The 24,616-nt window shown below is 39.0% G+C and overlaps 1 protein-coding gene across 1 annotated transcript; it reads right to left on the reverse strand.

The window, feature by feature from the left end:
* Positions 1 to 2,426: 2,426 nt before the first annotated feature.
* CPO (carboxypeptidase O) lies at positions 2,427 to 24,323 on the reverse strand. Its single transcript, XM_005484162.4, has 12 exons — positions 24,191 to 24,323; positions 16,138 to 16,252; positions 12,844 to 12,919; positions 12,314 to 12,438; positions 9,746 to 9,860; positions 8,595 to 8,696; positions 7,686 to 7,790; positions 7,070 to 7,180; positions 5,887 to 5,977; positions 5,118 to 5,320; positions 4,090 to 4,174; positions 2,427 to 2,870 (listed from the first exon to the last, which is right to left on the reverse strand). The coding sequence occupies exons 2-12, from the start codon at positions 16,215 to 16,217 to the stop codon at positions 2,602 to 2,604; spliced, it is 1,362 nt and encodes a 453-aa protein (XP_005484219.2). The 5' UTR covers positions 16,218 to 16,252; positions 24,191 to 24,323; the 3' UTR covers positions 2,427 to 2,601.
* Positions 24,324 to 24,616: the final 293 nt, after the last annotated feature.

Genomic DNA, 24,616 nt, shown 5'->3' on the forward strand with positions numbered 1-24,616 from the left:
ACATTCATTTGTGGTTTCCCTGTGCAAAGGGAGTGAGCCATTGCTAAGAGATTCAAGGAGCTGTACACCTGGGCGTAATCAGCAGACATTCTTTTAGGTAATGATTATTGCCAAATACATATATATATTTTTGGGGTTTTTTTCTGGCAAAGGCTTCCCCTCCACTTCTATAATTATTGAATGCTGGTGATGCTGGAGGTAAAATCCCCCTGTATTCCCTTGCCTCAGTGCATGTTCAGGGGTATCTTCCCATGCCTGATGGATGTTATTACAACAAGACGACCTAGTGAGGGACAGAGCCATTCCACAAAAGCCTGCTAGTTATCTTTAGGACACACACGGTTGTATCTTTCAGTGATAAGCATTTCTATCAAAAGATACAATCAGCAAAACTAGCTCACTTCCTCTCTGGCTCTAGGCATAGAAGCTGTGCAATGTATCTGAGTCCAGAAAAGAAGCCCTGACTGGCAGCATTTTTCTAGCAGTGTAATCATGGGCTAGATTTGGAAAGCCTTTGGTGGCAACCCAGGCTTGCGTTGGCTTTGGCAAGGTCAGCACGTGGGCACTGTTTCCCAGAGGGCACTGCCATCTGCTGCTGGTGGCACCAGGGAGCTTCACTGCAGCTCCCCAGCAAATGGCTATGGAACACTTGTGGTCAAGCCTCACTTGCTTAAAGATGGCTCACAGACACGGGCCAGATGGACTTGTTTGGTTTCTTACAGTTCCAAAGACAGAATATACAAATATAAAGAGTTACAAGTCACATCCTAAACTAAACAGAAGTTTAGGGAATGCAGCTTCTGTGGGGAGAGGTGCTAATTAATGACACCTGCTCCAGTGCCCAGCAACAGACGGGTCTTACTGTAAATGAGTGGTGGGTCTGGAAGGACAACGCTCTGGGGAACCTGCAGGAGTTAGGCAGATTTAGTTACACCAATTGGTAATAATCTGTGTATGATGAACACAGGAGTAAGACTTGTCAACTGATAATACACACAAAGTGGCAATAGGATGTGCTTTGGAAATATAACTGCAAGGTTGTATCTTTTTTTTTTTTAAATGGTACCGTGGTGAAGTGATGCACATTTTTCTCTTGGCAATACTGGAAAAGAATTGGACAGCATTCTGTTCCCCAAAGCTGGAAATATTTTGTTGAAAAATCTCTGGTTAGTACACTTTCAATTTTCAAGCGCAATCTTGACATTTTCTAAGGAAATCATATGTTTCTTTCTTTTTCTTTTTTCCCTATTCCCTGGATTCTTCATTTTCTATCATGACAAAACACCCCCATCTGTTATCTGTAGTGGCCAAGCCAGGTGGACATATTTCTGGAATGTGGGACTCCTGGATTCAAAAGCAGAGTACAGGTTAAAATAAGCCTTCCCCATTTCAGTGAATGCCCTGCATCCTCTGGTGTTGGCTGTAACAACACAGAAGCTCTTACCTTGGCATTCCCCTTTGACTGGCTCAGTTGGAGAATCCCTTCTTAATGGGCTGAAATATTTCCTTTCCTCTGGCATTCCACTTCTGGAGCTTCCAGTTTTGCATGAGGATCCCAGGCAAATCCCTGAAGGTTGGAGGCTCTCCCGAATGATGGAGAGCAGACAACAGAACCCCCTTCTGTACAATCAGCCCCAAAGGACTAAGGTGGTTGGTAAGAAAGAAACCTCTTTGTAAATAGACTTTATTTACAATCTTTAGTGAAATCCCTTAGGAGTCTAAATTAAGGAGGACAATTGTCACCACCAGTCAATTTTGGAAGCTGAAAATGCAAAAACAATTTTCTCTGGTCTGCTCTGTAGGAATAGCATCCCATCCTTATGTTTCTTTTCCCTTTTGCTTTCAAAATTTTTGGAGGATCTAGACACCTTCTATCTTCAGTAATCTGACTGTGTCTAAGTGACAGAGCCACACCTCTTCTCTGTCCACCTTCTATCTTCAGTAATCTGACTGTGTCTGAGTGACAGAGTCCTCTTCTCTGTCCCTACATGCTTGCACCAATTCAACTCTTCAGCTTGCTTCAGACTGTTGTAGATGCTGTACTGATCATGGCCTTTCCCCAGCTTTTGAGGCCCTGTATTTTCTAGAGAATCCCAGTGTGGTAGATTAGGGAAGGAAAGTGGAAGACAAGGAAGCCATCCAATTTTCTGTAGGGATTTGTGGACTTTTAAGTCTCACAGGTATCCTGCTAAGGCCAGCAACACACGGGAGTCAGCAGGTTCAAGCAGTAAAGAATACTGTGACAGATCAGGACTGTGGCTGACAGAAGGGCTGCACAGGCCCAGATGAGCCCCTAAAAACATGCTCCAAAGAACCAGGGAGTAATAGTGCTCTGTCCCCATGGGTAGTTGTCAAGAGTTAATGTTTTAAGGTTTAAAGACTAAGCAGAGCCAGCAAGTGAAGCTTGGGAAATTGCAACAGCTCTTTTATATTTTCCTTCTTCCCAAAAGCATAGCTATCAAACCACAAGTCCTTTTATTTTAAGGGATAAGCCTTTATTGAAATACTTGACATTTAATTCCTTCACTGATGTAGCTTTTTATTTTTGAGGGGGCATTATATTTTTCATGTGAGCCTCTTGCTGGGTTTTCTGAGCTGTTTTTAAGAAGCAGACCATGTAAATACAATACTCAGACAAAGGCTCAGGCCCAAGCTGCTGGAGGTCAGCACCACATTTCCATTTGTGAAGTACTTCTTATCAACATAGTCTATGATGGTTGTGACAGCCAGCATAGTCTCCTCACACGTGGGCTGGATTTGGTCAGCGGGGAGAAGAAATCCATGAGTGCCGGTGTCTCTCAGTTCAAAGGTGTAGGAGAGCGGAATGCCAATCGTGTGCGCCCAGTCCCGAGAGGAGCCTGAGTTACTGTCTGTGAATTTAAACATAGAGAGGAGATATTTGTATTAAGCATCGTTCTTTAAAAATACTTCTTGTTACAGTTAATACAAGTTTATACCAGAATCCCTGAACTAAGCAGTAACCATATATCACTGTGACACGGAGAACAGTTTCTAGGTGCTGTAATTCTTAGCTATACTAAATGTATATGGAGTTTCCTAAGTGACACTGTTCTTCATAAGATGGCACTGTACAATAGCAAGAGATGAGTTTCAAGGATTGTGTTTTTAGCATTTTACTATGACTAGTGTGGGGTACAAGGTGGATTGGACACTTATCTGTTTTTGTACCTAATTTCCTACATGGATACTGACTAGAATTTATATATATATATATATATATATATATATATATATTTAAAAGCATAATTTTGGTCAAATTTGAAAAATGTCTGGCTTCTCACTATATCTCTGTTCATCTTCCTTGTGGATTGTTTTTCTTACCTATTCAGTGTAAGTACAAACACTGGCAAAATGCAGCCCTAGGCACAGGCCTGTTGCATTACACTTACACGGCATTGCTCATGCAGTCTGTGCCTCTGGGACTGGCACTGGGCGACTGGCAGAGACAGCCACTGGAATATGCAAACCACATGGATTCTGGAGCCAACTGCTTACTGTTCTCACTGACTAGCATGACTTATTGCTTACTGGGAAGATATTTGGTTTACCAGGCAGTCTCTAGGCCCCTCAATCCTCTTTGTAAAGGCTGTCAACTCATATTAGCTATGATGTGTTTGTGATGAGGCCATCCAGTCTATTAGGAACAGGGCTGAAACTGATATACTTCACACACTGTAAGCAGCTGCCATGTGATAATGTCTGATGAAGTAACTGTAGACCTGATTGGGATTTTAATTTTTGCTTGATTCCAGTGAAGACAAATAGGAGTTTTGCTGCTGACTTCAGCAGGGTCAGGATGATCTATCACCAATCTCCTTCTGTCCCCTGTGATGGATCTGTGAGGAATCCATGTAGAAGCTAGCTTCTGATCAATGCTTCGTCCGTTCCTGCAGTCAGCTTTATGATGTACTGAGTTATCTTGTATTCAAATGACTGCTGCTGACGTGTTGCACCAAACCAGCCCTTTAAATATTACTCAAAGTAGAAATTCAGCAAAACAGTACTTGCTGATGCATGTGACAATTCTTTGAAACACACAGCAGTCAAAGGGAAACATAAAAAACTTACATAAAATTAAAGCAGTTGATCCTACTTTGTAGCTGGTCCCATACTTTCCTGTCAATGCAGCAGCTGCTTCCTTTGCAACTTGCATCTGGAAATTCAAAAGAAGAACAGCCTTGGCATCAGTGGCAGTACCTTTGGCAATTATTTTGAGTGGACCAAAATTTTTGTCTCTTTCAGCTTTACATTTACATATGATCGGCTTTAAGTTTTGATATTACTTCAGGTCTTTAGAGGAACCCATTAGAAACATTTGAACAAATTGTTCTTGATTCTTTTAATGCAAATTGTGTTAAAATTTTGAAGATTACTCTGCTACTAGATAGAGATCCTATTTGCTTTATGGTAAAGCTACAGCCTGTATTTTGGAGAATTTAGAGTCTATGCTATATAACACACTGGTACTGACTGCAGCAGTGATTGACCTCTTACTTGTTTTATTACCATAGACTCTGTGTCCCACTATCCTTAGAAACTGATCTATAGACAAAATAAATGACTTCTCCAATGACTCATAAGAAGTCCAAACCCAAATCCCTCATGCTCTTGGACTAGTGCTTCATCTACCGGAATCTTCATAAATACACACATAAGTGGACTTAAATCAGAACACTCAGGTACTGAGGGAAGAAATAACCAAGAAATAGGTACTTTGCTCCCATTTTTCTGAGCATGTTGGGAATACCCTTTCTGGACACAATCATGATAACTGTATGTGTATAATGTGCTGGCATCCTAAAGTGCAAATTCATTCTTGTGTGCAGTGATAGTTGATGCTCTTCTCCACTTACCTTGTTCTGCATTAACCCTATCTGTAGTTGCTCAGTTTTCCTGATTTAAGATGAAGAATTAGGATTTCTGAGGCAAATAAACCTTACTGATGCTAAACAGAGAATCAGTACCTCTGTTCAAGCCAAGTCCCTGAACAAGCCCAGCTCCTCTGAAGGAAAGGCAAGAGTGCAAGTAAAATTGCACCACGTGCTGCTGCCTGTACTTGTTCTCTACAAAGGTAGAAGATAAATGTTTTGCCCTACCAGTTCTTCATTGTTACTTGGAGGTGTAGTTGTGGAACCATATGGGGTGAGGATGAGCTGTCCATAGGAGTGAATTGTTAAATAGCACAAAATATCACTCTTCTTGTTTTTGATAAACTGAGCCACAGCTCTTGTCTCAGGCTCTGATTCTGGTCCAGATCCACAGAAGACATCACTGCTGCAGTTAAAGGATACCCCAACACCTGGGGAGGAATACAAACACTGAATCAATGGAGAAATATAGAACATCAGTTCAGAGGGAACTGGGGAATTTACCTTGGAGTGTTGAGGCATGTGTTTATGTGGGCAGGGGACTAGACAGCTCAGTGGGACTTCAGCATTACACTAGAAGGTAGCAACTAAAATTTGATGCAAGACTAAAATATTTATTGCACATTTACAGGATGGCTGCAACAAAAACACTCTGACACCACCACAGTGAACCACATTCCAGGGAAGCTTTGGAGGCTCCTTGAAATTCATGGCAAATGTAAATACTGTCTGTTAAGTGACTAACTTAACATTCCTGCCTAGAGCTGATGCTTGCTCCTGCAGTGAGTTAGAGGTATAGTTACATAAGATAAATTTTCTGCTCACTGGTGGAAAGTCAATGAGTTAGTATTTTGACAAACCAGGATTTTATTTTTGCATATGCCTTGATGAAAACAAGGTGAATATTCCTTTCTTATAGGACTACATTTTACTTCAGAAACTAGTTATTACTCATGCTTTACTTTTGTGTTCATGATCTGAAATACTTCAAACTTACTGCCCCAGGATGAATTGAAGTTTCGGTTCAGATCTGTGCCATAGCAGGTGCCATTCTCATATGGAGAACGGCTTTTCCTCCACAAACGATCCTGAAGAAAAGTAATTTCTGTTACATAATAAAAACTCAGTGATCCACCTGGCAGTGATTATATGGTGTAAATATCCCCCTTTTTTTTGACCTCTGCATTCTAACTAACCCTGGTATTGTAAGAGTACAACTCCGTGTGCAAGGGTGATAAAGCTCAGTGACAGAACAATTCATTGACTACAGCCAGGCTGTCATCAGCCACAAACCTGTGTGCACCCTGAAATAAGCCTCTTGACCTTTTTTTTTTAAAGTATGCTTTTCCTGTAGTACTCAACTGCTTCTGTGCAGTGAGGCACTGCTAAGGAAGGCATTGTGAGGGATAAGAGAGTATGTTTCAGATTCAGGAAGATAAATTATTTTTATCAGCTAATCTTGCTACTGCTCCCTGGTTCCCTGCTAAACTCCCAGCTATACAGGTTCTGTGCACTGCACTACCTGCATGAGCTTCCCAGCTGAATTACCTGTGCATCCAAGTGCAGTGTTTGCTATGCCCCACACCTGCCAGGGAGCAAGGTGGGAGACAGCCCAACCCACATGGTGGTAGCCATGGGCCATCCAAAGGTCCTGCATTAAAAGGTGCTTCAGCTGGGCACAGGGGCCTAAAAGCATGGTGAGAGTGGCTGAAGACCAACATTTTGCATTATTCTCCATATCAGGACATTATTTGGGAGGGTACACCTCTTTCATAACTGAATAGCCTGATGTTTGACCAATTCTCCTCCTGTGCCATGCAAAGGTTCTAAGACCCATCTGCTACTTAACGTCTTTTATGAAGAATGAATAACTCTTCCAGACATACTTAAGTCTATCAACCAAGCCTCGAGCTCTTATCAAAGAAGTAATCCCATCCCCAGAAACCTAAAAATAATTCATCTTGTGGTTTTGTCTTCCCAAGTCTTGTGATGTTTGCTAGCAATATTTAGCTCATTTCAAGTGATCACTATCTGCCAGAAGAAACACAATCTCTCTGCCATGAGAGGATTTATGTGAGTATCACTGTTTTCTGTTTAATTGCTATGACCCTATCTAAAAGTAGCAAAACATGCTGGGCACATCTAACTTTCAGTCTAGTTCCTGGATTTTCACTACTTACTTTTTCCCAGGAATAGATGTAGCCATCAATATTGAGGACTGGCAAGACATAGAAGTCCAAATTCTGCAGAAATCTGCTTATCTTTGGGTCAGTTTTGTAATTTTGAAGAATCTGAAAAGAAAACATACAGAGCACTGAGCAGAGAATTTGGTGGTAATCACTGCAAAGAGTGAGTTTAGAACTATCATCAGGTGATTACTCACTCCTGGATATCACCATGGTACCCAACATCTACCTGATCCCCAGGTACTTTTTCTACACACATGGAACATTGCTATATCATAGATTAGGATTTCTTTATTTCAGGAGGACTGTGATTTTTTGATAGAGAGAGGCTTGATCTAACAGCCATTGTGAGAAAAGGAGAGGTTGATACCAAGTTTTGGGAAGCTTTGGAAATATTCAGGTGGAAGAACTGGTGCACTAATTAATATTGTCCCATATCTCAAACTGTGATTTGGATTTTAGTCTTCACAGATATCTGTACTATACACTAATTTTGCAAATTGTATTTTAAGAGAAAAGCATAATACTTGGTACCACAATAGAAAATATAACTGAAGCATCCAAAGTGATATGGTTTGGTTATTATCTAAATGGAAGAGTAAGGACTCACTTCTTTCACAAACCACTGACAGAAGGCTGGAGAGATCCATTCTCTGGCATGAATTCCACAGTCCATCCAAATTATCTTTTTGGTTTTATTTGATGGTTGGCTGATCTAAGAGAATATAAATGTGATCATTTAAAAACTGTTACATTACAATAAAATAGCTTAATGTAATACAAGAAAGTAAAAGATGTGCCATGATATGCTGTTGAGCCATCTGAGATTATTGTTATTATTATTATTATTACAGACATTTTTATGACAAGCTGTTTTTCCTTATAACCCCATCTTTATAGTATTACAAGGCATGAGTTTTAAAGTGTCTGTTGAGCAGAAGTGTCAATAGAACAGTTTCTTTTTTTCCTTTTCCATTTTTATTCATCATTCACAGGAGTGGTTGGTCTTAGTTGAAGATTTTTAAATTTTTTGGTTTTAGAAGGGGAGTAACAAAAAGGCAAGGTGTCTAATACTACTCAGTGATAGGAACAGATTAGGCAATAACTAACCCAGATATTAAGACTATGGGTTTTGCTAGTGTGTCCAATAAAAAAGTCATGGTATACTGCTCGCAGAAAGGCTAGCTGCTGTAAAAAGTAATAAAAATAACAAACTAAAAGTCTTTATCCTCACACACAGCTGCTGCCAAGCTAGTTTCAGTTTGATTTGTATTTTTAAACAAGGCTTCAGTTAAATTTGTTGTTTTCAGTACATAATAGCAATAACAAGCTCATAATGATAGTGTCTGTGAAAGCTGGCAAATCTTACCATAACGTAGAGGAGTTAGACCATCTCCTGTTATTTCAGTGGATTGGGATGAACGCTATCTTAGGAAACATCTGAATCCTGTCTTCTCCTGAGCACTTTTCTTTTTTTGTTAAGACATGTTTTATTATTAAGGGAAATTTCCTCTCTTACCTGTAGGTAATACATTGTTTGATTCTCAAATGTCTTCCCCAGGATGTGCTGAGTCACCAGCTCGCTGTTGTCCTTCTGGATCTGAGTCATCCATTGATAAATCTGAAATAGTTGCAAAGAATCCTTGTCCAAAGTTGGAGTTTCCTTCTCTTTCCCACTTCCATTTCCAGATTAAAGCATTTTCTTTTGTTTAGACAAGCAACGTTTTCCTCAGAGTTTATTTCAGTCTGTGATGTCACTTAAAGGCATGGCAGGTGTTTCACATGCCTCTGTGCATGGCTGTATGTCACTGGGTGTTAGAAAGGAACATTGCTGCCATGTGACACAGATACTCCATTCTGGATGTCATTCAATTTGCCCATCCTATTGGGCATCCTCCTGGTGAGCTCACCAGACATGAAGCCACACCATCAACTCTTCAAAACACTATTACAGTCTCTTCCATATCAGCACTGATTTTCCACACCTGAGTCAGCAGTAGTCATCCTCAATGGGTAGCTCAAGCAAAACCTAAATGAGGGTTGACTTTGTTCTCTCATTTTTATTATGCAGGTAGGAGAAAGAATTGCTACCACATGCTGCTTTTGTCCAGGTTTGCCAACTGGTGTGTGAAACATGGCACCAAAGAGTCATCACTGCCCACCCCTAAGACAGTGTTTTCTCCTAAAGTGTCAAAACCCTGACCTTAAATTACTTCTTTCTACAGATCTCCCACTGTTCACCTCTTCTTCCCCACTGGGATTCCAGACACCACAATAGTCATTGCACTTCACAATTGCTTCAGCACCAAACTATCTGGGATTTAAACAAATTAATACTAAATAATAAAGAATGACAGGGTAGAAAGGTAGCAAACCAGCCAAATGAAACACAGAATATTATCTGCAAAACAGTGCAGCTGCTTCGCACAGAGCATTTATATTTTGTTCAGTGAAGACTTGCAGATTTAATACAAAACAATGGCAAATCCATATTCAATTCAACCAGGCTAGGATTCTAGTCAAAGAGTAAGGACTGATTCTTTAAAGAAGAAAGTCAGAAAGAGGTCCACTGACTTAAGCTGAGCTTTCTGCAAACACAGAATTGCCTTCTGTGGCATTTACAGAACAGAAAACAACAAAGTACACAAGCAGACTTAGGTTTTTCTTTACCTCTTTCATTGGATGGTATTCAGTGTAGACATAACCTCCTGAGACCTCTCTGTGGCTGCTCTTCTCCCTTGGCATGCTCTGATCCACAAGTTTCTGCACATCAGGTATTAGGACTCTGAAGGATGGAGAAAGAGAAGATAGAAGAGAAAACAATTACAAACAGTTGCTGCAGAACTGTCATGGTGAATTCATTGCTTACATCAGTAAACAAAAGGATTTAACTCTTCTGTTGTGATTTGCCTGGCAATATCATCACCATCAGCATTATAGTTACTTTCATGTAAAGCAAAGTTCAAAGTACTGAGATTTTCACAGGGTTTTAACAATAATATTTTTTACCAGATTTTTAAAGTTTCAATTTTCTATCAAGAAAAAAAGTTCAAGATTTTATTTTCTTCACCTCTTCTATTTTTGAGCGAAATTCCAAAAATATCACCTTCAGGAAAAGGAAGTAAAAGAGAAAAATTTAAGATTAGATCTTATTGAGATTGATTGATCTTATAGATCGTATTTTATTGAGGCATTTTGAATTTGCAAAGATTTCACAGAAATATTGCAATTTGCAAAAATCAGAACAAACTCCTTATTTCCTTCAAATAGCTTTTTTTGCTTTTTAGCTACAAAAATAGCTCAGAAACTAGTATAAACACAGGCATGACTCCATGATTCAGGGAGTCAATAAAACCTTTTCCTTGGCTTCAGTGGACTTTGGATGAGAGGCTGTTCTTTCTCACTGCAATCAGCCCCTTGTAACTGCTGCAAATCTGTGCTCATTGTAAACCCTTGTGATAAGACAATTGCAAAGGTAGCTCCAATGCTGTTCATTTCACATGCTGGAAGGGCTAACAGGCTTTTCTGCTGACAGTGGCACTTATAAGCATTTCTGGGAACCGCATGTAAGAAACTTTTTAAACTTTCAGTCAGAGCTTTGATGTTTATTCACATCTAAACTTCAAACTAAAATTGAGGCAGTGAAAATTTCCATGAAGTGAAACCACACACACAAAATACCTTATCAGTGCTCTGGAGAATTCAAACCACAGAGTCTGACACAGTTGGAATATTGATGTCCTTATTATAGTTTGTCATTTATGTCTCTATCATTATATACCTGACTGCAATGTTACCTTCCCTGCATGCCAGCTGCATTGTAAAGGGTGGTTCCTGCTTTGAATTTGTCATAGGAACTTTGTTATTGTTGTATTCATCTCAGCCTCCTTGCAGTACACACCCAAAATTTTCATCATGACTAATAATTACTTCTCTTTCCTTAGAACTCTATGTAAGGTAGATACAGTTCTGGCCAAGGGAAAACAAAGTTGAGATGCTAATTTCACTTTAGTATTTAAATTTCCACTAGAATGAAACCATTAAAAAATGAAGAGTCTTGACATAAAAAGTGCTTAAATATCTTCTGGAGTGTTGTCCAAGTACTAAACCTCATGCTAGATAATTTGTACTGGCTGCAGCCTCGTATCTCTTCATCTCTGGTTGCCAGGGCATCACACTTACTGAAGGAACTTGTCAGGCAAGATGCAGGATGTCAAGATCAGCTTTAACTCAAAACAGCTTTGAAGTGACACCAATCCTCCTTAAACTCATCTTTGATTGGTAAATGTCAGTGTATGTCCATTTGTCATCAGCCCTGAATGACTACAGGGTTATTTATATTAAATACAGCTAAATTAAATTAGCTACTGGTTACCTGAAAAAGTCAGTTCCAAAAGGGAACAGGACTGTGTGATGAATAGCTCTTATTTAACCATTTTCCTTTATAAACACTGTATCTGGATTAGATCTTCTGGTTGTAAGGGAAGACGTGGCTGCATAGGTGTGATAAGACATTGTGGGAGCAGGTTGTGGCTCCCAGTTGTGTGCATAGTGCCCACCTGCCACTGGGATCTTTGTCCCAAGCTGGGATGTGTGTCTTTGGCTGGATGGTGCCAGGAAATTCTCACCAGCCTGGTGAAGGGGATAGGGGTAGAAAAAAAGCTTTTGAAGGAAGTGGCTGTATATTCACTTTGAAAGATTTCTTCTCCATACCAGAGGAGTAACAAGAGACAGAAAAGGGAAAAGGAGAGCTAGAGGCTGTTTTGCTGCAGTGACACCAATTAAACCTTTGGGCTCTCCAGAAGTGGAAGGACCCTCCATTCAGATATCCGTGCTTTCCAAGAGCAAAGCATGCTCTTATAAGAAGTGGTTACACCAAGTTTGGCCCCTTGAGTTCAGACTAAAAAACTGAGTCATAAATTCAAGTGCCATCCTCTCAGTGACCGCTGAGAAGGCCCCAGCAGGAAACAAGACAGATTGGGCTGTCTCAGGTTCCTGCTCCAGATTCACAGTCTGGGCTAGGTGGAAGGTAAATACATAGGGAAGAGGGGAATGGGTTTTTAAAGGTTCATACAGCATCTCTGTGTTTGGCTGGTCAAGGTAAGTTGGAGGCATTTGGAACAAAGGTTGGGTCCTATTGCCAATACTATCTGTTTATCAGATAGGGCTTGGTCCTGTTCTGATAGCAAGGAAGATTATCAGAGCCAGCCTTCCCCACCAAGGTATTGGAGATTGTACCTGTAAGAGATCATATGCTGAGCTAAGCTCTCTTTCACCTCCTGCACCAGAGGGGCTGGGACCCTTATGTGCAGGTCTTCCCCAGCCCTGATGTCTTCAGGCAGCAGGGGCTTCCACAAGTCCAGCTGTGCACAGAAGAAAGAAATGCACAAATAAAACTCTGTTTTCGGAATGAGAACTATATTAGAGTAGTTGCATATCGATAAATGAAAGATTTTCTTCAAATTGTCCTGGTAACTCTCCAGTCATCTGTTCATAGACCACACAGCACAGGCTTAGTGCTTTTATTGACTCAGGCACCTCTCATAAAGAGCAGCATTTTCACACAGCCATGGAAAGAAACTAACATTTTCATCTAAATTCCTTCAGGTGGTAGAAGGGCATTTCCACACTACATTAAAAAACAAAGGTAAAAAAAGCTTTTTCTAGTTTACTTTAACCTTAACTCCTATCAAGAGCTACATGCATATCTGTTTTACAGCCCAAGACTCCACTCTGCTTGTTAGGCACATGTAGTTATTTTTACTTACCATGAAAGTACTGCAAAGAAGTTGAAGGTGGTGGACTTGCTGAATTGTTTCTGGTACAATATGCAAAACCTGATCCCTGGAAATTCAGAAGAGAAACAAGATAAATTTTAAGGTCTGTTAAAGTATCCATTATTTCAGTAGTCAAAAGAACACATTTTGTAATGTAGAAGGAAGATAGCGCATGTAACAGTGCTGTTAAACTTTTAACAAAACTCTAAATTATGAATTTGTGGAATGTTTTGGCTGCAAAGAGGACTAAGTGATGTGACTTTTCTGTTGCTAGAGCATTAGCCACTCTGCTTCCTTGCCAGTGGCACTGCTTTATTCACCATTCCATCTTTGCAGAAGCCAACTGCTTGCATGAGCCCTCGTGTGTTTCTGCCTTTGCAGGACCAGGGCCAGAATGAGGACATTGGTAATACATGATAAACTGTTAATGTCATAGGATGTCACTTTTTTTCCCTTCACATTCAGGATTTATTCAATTATTCCAGATTAACTTTGTGCTTGGCCAGTCTATTTCAGCATGCAGAAACTTTTGATAGTCATGATAAATGAACATTGATAAGAACTTGAGATGTCTACAAACTGCTTTTCATGAGAATAGCCTATTTATTCCAGAACAGCAAATATTGTTGTCTCCAGAACTGCATATTCTTAGTCAATTCACAAGAAGTAAAAAATTTCTAGTACAGAATCTATCATTTTATATTTCTAGAGAAGACTCACAGAATCCAGTGTCTATGTTTTCATGAGATCCTGTGAAACTTTCATCTACTGCAGGCTTAATCTGATGAAAATATTGAAAGTTTACAAAGAATAAATTAAAATGGATGGAAAAATGCAGAAAAGGCAAATCAGTATGTTATGTTAAAAATGCCCTTGGAATGGTTTTTTGTAATTTTTTTTCAGTGTTCCTTCAGATCAGCTTTCCAGGATAGACAGTAAGTGTGATGTTTCTAGTGAAAGGGTTTCAGAGTGAGGAGTGGATGTTGATGACTGCATGGATTACTCAAAGATGGGAGACCAGTTATCCACTACTAATGAGAACAGAACAGAATGGGGAATACTAGAAACTTTCCTATTTGCTAGCAGCCACAGGCTGCTTCACACTCTCTTGAAGTGACTTCAATAGAGACTTTACCAGACAAGTATAAAAAATGAACATTTTACATTTTAAAGCTTTTGTAGCAGAAATTCTTGTTGCAAAAGCAAACCATAGTCATTATAGTCATCAACATAATATGTTCTCATCATCTGAACTGCAACTGCCATCTTTTGTGCTTCCACGCAGGAATGTACAATTATCAGCCTAATATACATACAAATAGAATTCACTGTTCATTCACTTTATCCCCAGAGAAACAGAGGAATTTGTGGTTTTTTTACATCTCTTGAGCATATCGCCTTTTCTGAGTAAGAACTTGATAGTTAAAACAGGAGTTTACTATGTTTTAACTATGAGATGCCAATAGCCCCATATCTCTGGGGGAAAATGATTACACTTGTATTGCTCACAGGGATGGTGCAACAGTCATGTTGTACAGATTGGTACAACAGTCATGATGTCTTTAATAAACCTTGTAGGTGCAGGATAAACATCTTTGCTAGCAGAATAAACATCTCAGCTGCAGTTCAGAGTTTATTCTCTCTAAATGCCTAGGCTTGCTATGTTCTTTGTCTATCAGGAAGGGAAACAATATCCTGTAATATCTTTCTATCCTCATTGACATTATGTCTTAATTACACCAAATCAGAGAAATTCCAGACAGTCAGATTGCTGCCAGATGGCCAGCTCTTATTTACTGATAAACCTTTCACAATAGCCAGTGTAGAGACAAACCATTTTTAATAGTAAATTAAGATTGGAAAGCATACATTTGTTTATGATTATGGACTACATTTCTCAGTGGAGAAGTGCAAAGTCAGCCCATGTGACCCCATGAGAACTACAGTTTTTAAAATTCTACAGTTAAGCTTGCTTAACAAATTAAAGGACTGTTCTCAGCACAAGAGATGCTCATAGATTGAATATTTCATTTCATTGTTAAACAGAGCAGAGGACAATGAAAATGGGCTTTACTAATAATTTGGTCTTTGTGCAGGTGCTGCCCACCCAAAGTCACACTGACTATTCAGTAGCTGTTTTTAAATTCCATGCAAGTACTAGACAGGTTCAATTCTGGACAATAAGTAGAAACAAAAATGAAAAATACATTACCAGGGATCTGCTGAATTCTATTCACTGTAATCAGGCTCTAACTGCATCTCTGATACAAATCTAAAGACTAAATATTATCCAAGGGAATAATACATTTGAAGTAGTGACTCTGTATGCTCTGCTAGGAGATTTTCCAGGAGAGCTGCTGAATGGGTGCACTATGAGGGAACTTACTTGCTGTAGGTATTGCTTGATTTTCTGTTCTTTTCATGACTATATTCTAGGAATATAATTCATCTAGAGACCTTCAGCACCAGACTACTTTCTCTGTTTGCTTTAGAAAATTCCATAAATTTATATGTATAAACTTATATGGAAATAGGTGGCCTCCTCATTATGCTCATGCCCACCCTGCAAATCCCAGCTGCCACAGTGGCTGCTACCTAGCTCTTTGAAAGTTGAGGGTGAATGAAACCAAAACAGTTTAGATAGGCAAACAGAATAATTTTACATGACTCATTTTCGGAAGTGCAACTGAGAATGGAAAATAAAACATAACTAGAGATTTCATACTTTTCAAAACATTAATCAATAATAAAAAAAAAAAAGTGATAATCTCATTATCCGAACACCTTGGAGTGAAGGTTGTCTGGAATAACTCCCTTAGCTTTTTTTTTTTTTTTTTTTTGTACTTGTTAGAGATTTCCAACAGGTCATCATTATCTTTTTCATATCACCTAATCTGTCTTTTATTAATAGATACAATTTTGCTCAGTCATACCCCTTGCTTTATACTCAGAAAAGGCATTTTGCTCCTGCAGCATCTGGTTTCAAAGTTCATTATGAAAGAGGCTCAGCCAAATGCATTTCAACTAATGGAAATGGGGCATCCTGAGATGCATTTGAAGGCCATTCTGTGGCTCCTACAGCTGTAGCTATGTCTCTTTTGGCTTGGATTGGATCCACTCATTCTTCATTTCCCATCTTCATGTTTTCTTTCCCACTCTTACCTAGCTTACAGCTTAGTAACCCTGTGTCCAGTTTTCCAGCTCATAATTGTTATTATTATTCTTACGCAGTTTCTGGGACTTCCACTGCATTCACAATTCTTCATGAAACCTGTTCACACTCACCTGTCATATTGCAATTTCAAGCTGAATTTTCCAGGAATTAGTATCCCCAGTGAAAAGATGATCCCAAGAGAAAGCCACATCTTTGTGCAAAGAACCCAGCACTAGACAGTGCAGCCTAAAAAGGAGGAAGATAGATCTGGACTGAACACATAATTTATATAATTATAATATACAACTAGACTTATCCTGGGTGGCAACCTGCCCTTTATGAATCATTAGCTTTACTTGTAAATAGTTCTAGATGAATCATTAACTTCATTTGTAAAAAGTTCTACTTTTTCTTAATTCTTAAAAATCTCTTCCACACCCCAAAACACAAACACAATTAGCAACATTCTTACTGAAACACTTTTTCTAAGAACTAAGAACATTTTTCTTCATGTCACCTTTCTATCTTTGAAAATGTTTTGTGACAGAATTGGTAGAATTTAGAGAAAGTGTTACCTGCAAGATCTACAGCAAATCATGATGGTTAGCTTATAGCAATCATAGAGATAGGGAAGAACAGGTACTAAAACAAGCTCTATCCTTACTCTCTTTGTTTTTGTGTTTGTGCTTTATGGAACACTGCTGTGACCTCTTAAGTGCTGTTCTATCACTTACCTAACTTAAAACAGGACCTGAAAGAGCAACTAATGCTCCATAAAAGGAAATATTGGGACATCAGAGCCTCATCTAAACCACTCTCAGTTGGCCCAGATCAGTCTCTAGCCACAGACTTACAATTCTACACTATCATAAAATGTGTTTTTGTTATAAACTTTTAAAAAGTGTCCTGGTTACTATCTGAAATATTTAATTTCTTGTTTATGGCACGTGTTAATATTAGTAGAATGTAGTTAGAACGTATAGCACAGCTCTTCAGAAAGAAACTGTTTCCCTTATCCTCTCTCTTGGATGAAAACTATCTTGTGGTGATTTGATGAAGAAAACTGCATGGATTTGGGATGCAGAGACTCCAGTAAGTCAGTTTGTGTACATACATAATGGACACAATATCATGTTGTACCTGTGGGACATTTATTGATTCTTCTCATCAAAGTACAAAGTCCTCTTACATTTTTACAAAGGCTGTTATCAAGGAAACAAGCAGCAGAACTGTCCCAGTGTAAAAGAGGAACAGTTTAGCTCAAAAGTGTTTTTTCACAAAACCAGGCTGCAGGCAAGAGAAGAATATGCTCTTCTTCATAAATCACACCAGGCCCTTTCTGTTTTATTGCAACCTTCTAAACAGCCTGGGCCTGAAAATGCTGAGTATTCTCTCCATGTAGATATCCAGCCCACAAGGACTTCCAGATGAGCTGAAAGAAGTCAAATTTACAGGATTAGATGCAGCTTCATTTGTGAGGAGTCAGCAAAATAAATTCATGTTGGAAGTTCATATTAACACTCAGGACAGATAACCTTTGCTTTGTTTCCTTTGCCTCCACCACTGTTTTGAGGCAGTCTAATGATTTTAAGACTTCTGTAGTGTTGTCTGTGCCCTTTTGATAGACTTGGGGTTCAGTCCCTTGGCAGGGACTCAGAATCTAGGGGGGAAATAAATGAAAGCATAAAGAGAAATGGAGCAAATTATGATAAGTGCTAAAATACAACTGCTGCTCAAGGTTTCCACCTTCATGTTGAAAGCCAAAGCTATTTATTCTGTGGTGAAAACATCACTCCTATGATGCCTAATAGTTATGAAGATAGATAGGCAGACAGATAGACAGAGATGGAGAGATAGAGTCATTTTGCTTAATGAATATAGAATTCAGAAGAAATTACAGTTGCTTGCTAGGTCTTTGATTTGGATTCTTTTGAAGTCTAGTTGATTTTAATGGGCTTTAGATGAAAGTCCTGTGTAAATAATTATGGACATTTCTGTGATTTAAGAAATGGACTTATTTGGGGGATTTCAGCAGAAGATTTGTTTGTAAAAGACAATACTTCATTTTCTACTTGCGTTCAGCTGGCAAGCAGCACTTCTGAATTCAGAATAAAAGCCATTAGAGATATTTTTCTGCCACCAATGCAAAAAAATATCTTGGGATGAACCATAAACTTCAACAAGTCTATTGCCCTCTTGGGGATAGAGGGCAATGTGTCTCTCAGTAATAAAGTCTGTCTTTCGGTCAGGTTCTTACTGGCAGCTGCTTATCTTTCTAGCAAATATGGGAGGCAGCTTAATCTATTTATTCCCTCCTTGAAAATAGTGGGCAAAAAGGCATGGGACGTTCTGGGGAGAGGAAGGACATGAATATGTTGTACAAACATGCCACATGAAACCATGTGGTGTCCTTTTTTCCAAACAAGTTTGCTTTGTACATCTTCTGTACATTCTTCTCAGAGCTTCAGAGCATATTTTTTCAGCATCAGTTTAGCCTCTCAACTGCCCTGTTAGACAAGCAAATATTATTTCCACTACTTAAAAGATTAAGAAAAAAGGGGGAAAAAAGTGACTCCCCAAGGTGACATAGGAACATTGCTGCAGAGCCAGGAATAGAATTCAGATCTCCTGACTCCCTGTCTGGTGCTTCCTTAAAAATATATGACCATCTGCTCTACTGCTGGAAGTATAGATACTATATGCTGACTCCAACAAGCTGGCTGCTAAGCCTGTTAGTTTATCCTCTTTTTATCCCATACTGATATCATCTCCAGCTAAGCTTTTGGCCTGGAGTCAAAGTGATTTCCAGTGTTTGAATGATTCGACCTGCTTGTTATTGTTTTAACCTTGCACCACACATATGCTCAGCTATTTGTGACTTATCTGCATACAGTCTGTGTAGCAACAGCCACAAGCTAGAACTGTTTTGTTTAAAGATTGCATACTGAAGCACACCACATGTTTTAAACAACTATCATATAGCAGGGAGTTTGATCCTGGTAGCTTCCTGCACCCAGATTTCCTAGTGAGCTGCATGTTACTTTCAAGGACAAGGAGCTTGTTAAAAGACAACAAAATGTACATATGTGTGTCTCTGCAAACATCAGTTCTTCATGTTAAGCTTTCCCACTTCACAGCTAAATCCCACACTGAAGCCAAAAACCTAACTAAACTAGATAGAATTCAATACGATTAACGTATTTTAAATCATTATTGGGATTCAGAGAAAATTGTGCTCCATTTATTTTTTTCTCTCTCTCATTGCTGCAGAAAGCTCACTGTATGTGTCCAAAATAGAATCATCACCCAGTGGGGTCAAAACACTAGCAGACTAATGTGCTTTAAATCCTAAACTTGTGCTCTACTGAAGAGGGGGGTAGATAATTCATCTGTTTTACTAAAATATCCTCTGCTTATCACTGTAATTTTACAATGAATTGACAGTTCTGTTTCCCATTGTCTTGTCAGAGGAGATAGGATGCTCTATAGGCACTGTCTTTTTCTGTAGCATTTATATATTCAGCAGTATGTTGTGTAGTCTGCAATGTGAATCATTGTTCCCCTCAGTATTCCAAGCCTTCAGCTTCCACAGCTCTGTTATAGAAAGGTTTTATTGAAAGTCTTTGGACTCCATTGTGATTTGACAGTGCTAAGTGTTCTCAAACCTCATTAGTTCCAGCAACAATCTTAGGATAAATGGGAATATACTGTAAACTACGCTTACAACAATTTTGTTCTAGTCATCTTGCTGATATTTTCTTGCTCTCTCTCTGTCTCAGCTATTAAAGTGAAAACACCCCATTAACCTTACATTTGGGACTTCAGAATAATCACAAACCAGGAAGAATTCCAGCCAACATACACTAGATTAGAATGACATTACTAGTAAACCTTAAAATTAGTTCCATTAAGCCAACTTAAATGTCCTGCAGATCAAGTGACGCAGGATGCATAAGCTTTATCTTAGTGGAACTAATTTAACTATTGGCACATGATCTAGCAATTGCAAGAAACACACATTTACAGACACTTTCAGGGATGTCTCAATAGATTGTACAGCATTTGTTTACATGCATACTCTCATATTTGAGCATAACCATGAAAACCAGTGTGTTGTGTCAGTGTGGGAAATTACACCTGCCTTTTCTCCACAAGTCCTGTGATGCAGCTTTTAGACAGCTCTCCTGTCAGGGAGGAGCTTCATCAGCAAGCAGCTCCTTGCTGAAATGGATGACACCACGGTGACAAAATTTGTACTGGTGTAATTCAGCCTGGCAGACCAACTTCCTCATTTTCCTTAACCAGGAAAGAAAAATGTTAGTGCTGAGTTGTCTTTCCTTAACACTAGGTGGTCTGAACAGTTATTTTTACTTCATCCTTTAGACAGCAAAATATCACTCCTTAAGAATCTTGAGCTCTAACATACAGTCTGAATTCAAGATGATATTTACCGCGTGTTACTCAAAAGTAAAAACTCTTTTGGTTCTGATCTAGGGGTTAAGGGTGATCATGTTTATAAGGAGTTGTGCACAAAACCCTGTAATCCTTATGTAAACATAATTCCTACAGGCAATGATTCTGCACAAGGACCGTGCAATTAAACTTTCAGAAGTATTAGCTGTGGTTTTCAGGTGCAATGGTAAATCTCTACACCTCAAGTCCACATATACAAGGCCGGCTGCAGAATATTGTTCTTGCAGTTCGATCAAAGATTCAGTTTGCTCGAAGATTTTAGTGTGCTTGGATCAACTGTCAGGAAAAGAAGTTTGGGTTTTTCATAACTCACCACCTTCTTCAGTCCTAAAAACTTTGCTTTATAAGAATACCTTCTGCTGACATGATTAGATCTCATGATTTCAAAGGTATTGCTCTAGGAGGAAAGAATTTGCCGAAGTGTTTGATCCTGTGTTGTTGTTCTGAGTGGGCAAGAATTAGGCAAAAATCCTCTATTTTGTGAAGATACAAAACTTCTTGTAAAGCTTTAGCTGTCAAAGTTATGCACTGTTTGTTTTAATTAGGCCTTTTTACCGAAGATATCATGTAACATTAAAAACCTGGCTTGTGTTTTTAAATAAAGTAATTATCTTTGTAGGTAAATAAATTAGTATTCTATTATTCCTACTAGCAAAACTGTAAAGGACAGGACATAAGTCTCCATTATGGCTTAATGGTTAAACAACAAGCTTACTGCACCATGTCCTAGAATAGCCAGGATTATTTTTAATGAGTTCTGTTACAAGCACTAAAATACTTTATGATTAGATGTGAATATGCTTGCATATGATTTCTTAACACAAACAATACACACTGTATAGTAAGTAATTAGCTTTTGCAGCTATAAAACATGTTCATATTAACCTTTGTCCTTCATTCTATCAACAATGACAGACACACTGAGCTTTCTGTGCAATGCCAGCATCACAGAGTGTAAATGTATTTTTTTGCGTGCATGTAGTTATGTATGTGTGCCCATGAAATGGGAATAATGCTCCAGACCCTTCAACCACTGTGAGAAACTGTTAAAATGATTATGATATCCTTGAAGAATCTCAGAGATGACTAATGAGGTCAATGGTACCTGACAGAAGACCTCAAAGTGGATCTTGCCTGAGTCAAGCAAGTCCATTCTGCATAATTTCCAGCATAGTTTTGCAAATAAGCCTTAAAGAATTTGTAAGGCACATTTGAGGTGTGTATGTATGGTGTGACATGTAGTAGAAACAGCTTGTATTTTGGTGAGTGATATTGTTAAAAATAGTTGCTGCCAATAGTATCTGAGTAAGGGACTGGGTAGTGCAGCTTTAAAGTGCTTGTGTGACATAACTGGGTAGGTTTGCAGTAAGGCTGTGGACATGGCTTGCATTGGTCACAAGCTTTGGGAGTCCTCAGCAAAGGCAGCCAAGACTTTCTCCACTCTCATGTCTGGACTGTTCCTACTCTTTGTACAAGGAGTAGATCTGAAGTATCGGCCAGCTGTGCCTGGGAGAGCTTATAAATCCAAGCAACTGAACGTGGGGGCATCCCCAATATACAGACATGGAACACAGACCCCTGGAACTGTGTCTCTGCTGCCAAACAAGGCATTCCTGGGAGTCATGCACTATTGAGATGGGTGCAGAACAGCAGGAATCTGGGTGTGCCCCAAGGACCTTCTCAAGCCTTTCCTATGAGAAGACAGTTAAGCAGTGGCAAGCAGGGAGCTGAAGTCAGATTCCCTGGGTCTCTGACTACTACCTTAACGTCAGATCATTTTATCTCTGTTCAGAGAGAGTGGTTTTGATACCTTCATTGTTCTCCTTTTTCCCCCTTCAAATATTGAGTTATTAGGTTCAGCAAATTAATATCAAACCTACAGTAGAAATTTTGGAAAGTTTATTCTTTATTCTGCATCAACAGAAACTGTACCCACCCTCCTCAGTACTACCTTTTGGGGGGATTACTGCCTTCTGAGAAGAAACTCTTCTTGCTGACATCAGAGAGGCATTCACCATTTTGTCCTGCTCCTTGAGCCCAGACTGATACAGAGCAAATCTCCAAACACACTTTTTATTTTTTTGTCTGCTTTACGTTTCATATCTCTATCATGTTCCTTACATTTATACAGTAGTGACCCAGACTGAAGATTCATTTAGAAGTTGGCATGTCCCTGGGACAAATCACTCATTGGCAAAATGAAGCATATTCTAAAGCAAGAAGTACAAATGCATTATCTTTGCCCTCTTTCTGCCCCATACAATGCAGTGCATAACGGGTGTAGTTTTCTTTTGTATTTTCTCAAGAGTTCTGTGTGTTGAGGAACTGCTGTTCTGATGAAGCTGATATCCAACTGCTGAGCAATCACAAAGGAACCATACAGTATTGGTTTTCAATATACATATTTTCAAAGATTAAATAGTCTTTTATCATGTGAATGATATTTCAAATGTGGGCTCCTCCTCAACGGGCCATTGTATATTTCCTGAATCATATCTCATTTGTCAGTGCAAATCAAGACTTTAGTGACAATTGTTGCTATTTACACCAGTGTCTGTGCAGTCAGAGGCCAATTCACCAGCTGCTCCCTACTGCAGAACGAGAAAACTGGGCTCGCTTAACACTTGAAGTTTTTTGCTTTGAAGTTGTAGAGCCACTCCCTCAGCTGGTGTATATTTGCTGTAGCGCCCTGACTTTAATCAAACCAGCTGAGGAGCCACTCCCACTTTCCCCACAGTCTCCACATACTTCCCCACCTTTCTAAACTGTGACTGAGTTCAGGTGACAGGTGCAGCAGAATCTGTACCATGAAAATCAAACAGGGAAATACAGAAGATTTCAGTAGTACCTTTTGTGGATTGAACTGATAAGAATAAACTATGGCACCCCCTCAAGAATCAGAAATGTTCAGTAAAAAATGCCCCTCTCTGTAAGCATGGATAGAGTCCCTTACCTATAGCAGTGCAAAGTGAAAATAAATTCTCCTGTTTATAAAAAAAAATTCATCTTGATTCATAAAGCAAGAGTTTATCTAGGTTTTAATAGGTGCCATGGCAACAATGTTACCATGTACCCAGAGGAGCATTTTTTGAGAGAGGAAATAGGATGAAACAAAAACCTCACTGGTTATCTGTGGACACAAGGACCTGCTGCAGACAAATACAAATTCTCCTCCTTATTATTTCTGGGTGGCTATTTACAATTGCTACCACATTAATATATTGCCGCTTTATACCATTGTTGCCCAGAAATGCTGGAAAAGGGGGGAAACCTGCTACAACTAGAAAGACTGATTTAAAACATAGTTCAGAGTTCCATTGTATTTACATCAATTAAAAGAGATTAAGAACTACTACAGCTGCTGTAGTTACTATAGCAAAAAACCCAACACCACAAGATTTACATGTTCAGTAAAACCTACACTTAAGTACCATAGTCCCTTTAAAATTATGCATGCCACAACCATCAGATAACTATAGCTCTGGTTTTGTTCTAAAATAACTAATTTCAGCACATTTCACCTAGGAGTGAATGTTCCACCTTTTTTGAGCTCTGCCAAACACCTGCAGTTCTATTTTAATTCCAATATTCTCGTGTTAGTAAAGGGATATTGAAACTGGAACCTCATTCATGCAAGCTTTCATGCACTGCTATTTGTGTGCAAAGAGAATAGCTCAATATTAACAAATGGCAATATACAATAATACTTACTGCAATGACCAGGGAGGGAGGGAGGAGCCAATTAGAGGGAAGTCTTAGTACTTTCTTCACTTTTGCAATTAACCAGAGCAACATCTTTAGCTCTCTGCCTACAAAGCATTACTCAACCTCTTGTCTATGCAGAAACTGTTGCAATACCTGAGAAACAGTCTTTAAATCAAGACCCAGTTTATTTAGATTCTGATTTCTTAACAAAAATCACACTCTTGCAGTGAACTTTTAGTTCCTTTCCCCAGTCACTTATGAATATCTTTATCATTTTGAGACCAAGGTGGAAATTTTAAAGAGAGTTTCTGTATGTTTGTTATGAAATACATAGCCAGAATATTCAATACCCTGAGAAGGCTGGAGTTATGGTTCAAAAGTAGTTTTAAACATGAAGAAATCCAAACTGGAGAGGACTACAGATCATCAGGG

The sequence above is a fragment of the Zonotrichia albicollis genome, chromosome 10, assembly GCF_047830755.1.
Source record: "Zonotrichia albicollis isolate bZonAlb1 chromosome 10, bZonAlb1.hap1, whole genome shotgun sequence".
NCBI lineage: Eukaryota > Metazoa > Chordata > Aves > Passeriformes > Passerellidae > Zonotrichia > Zonotrichia albicollis.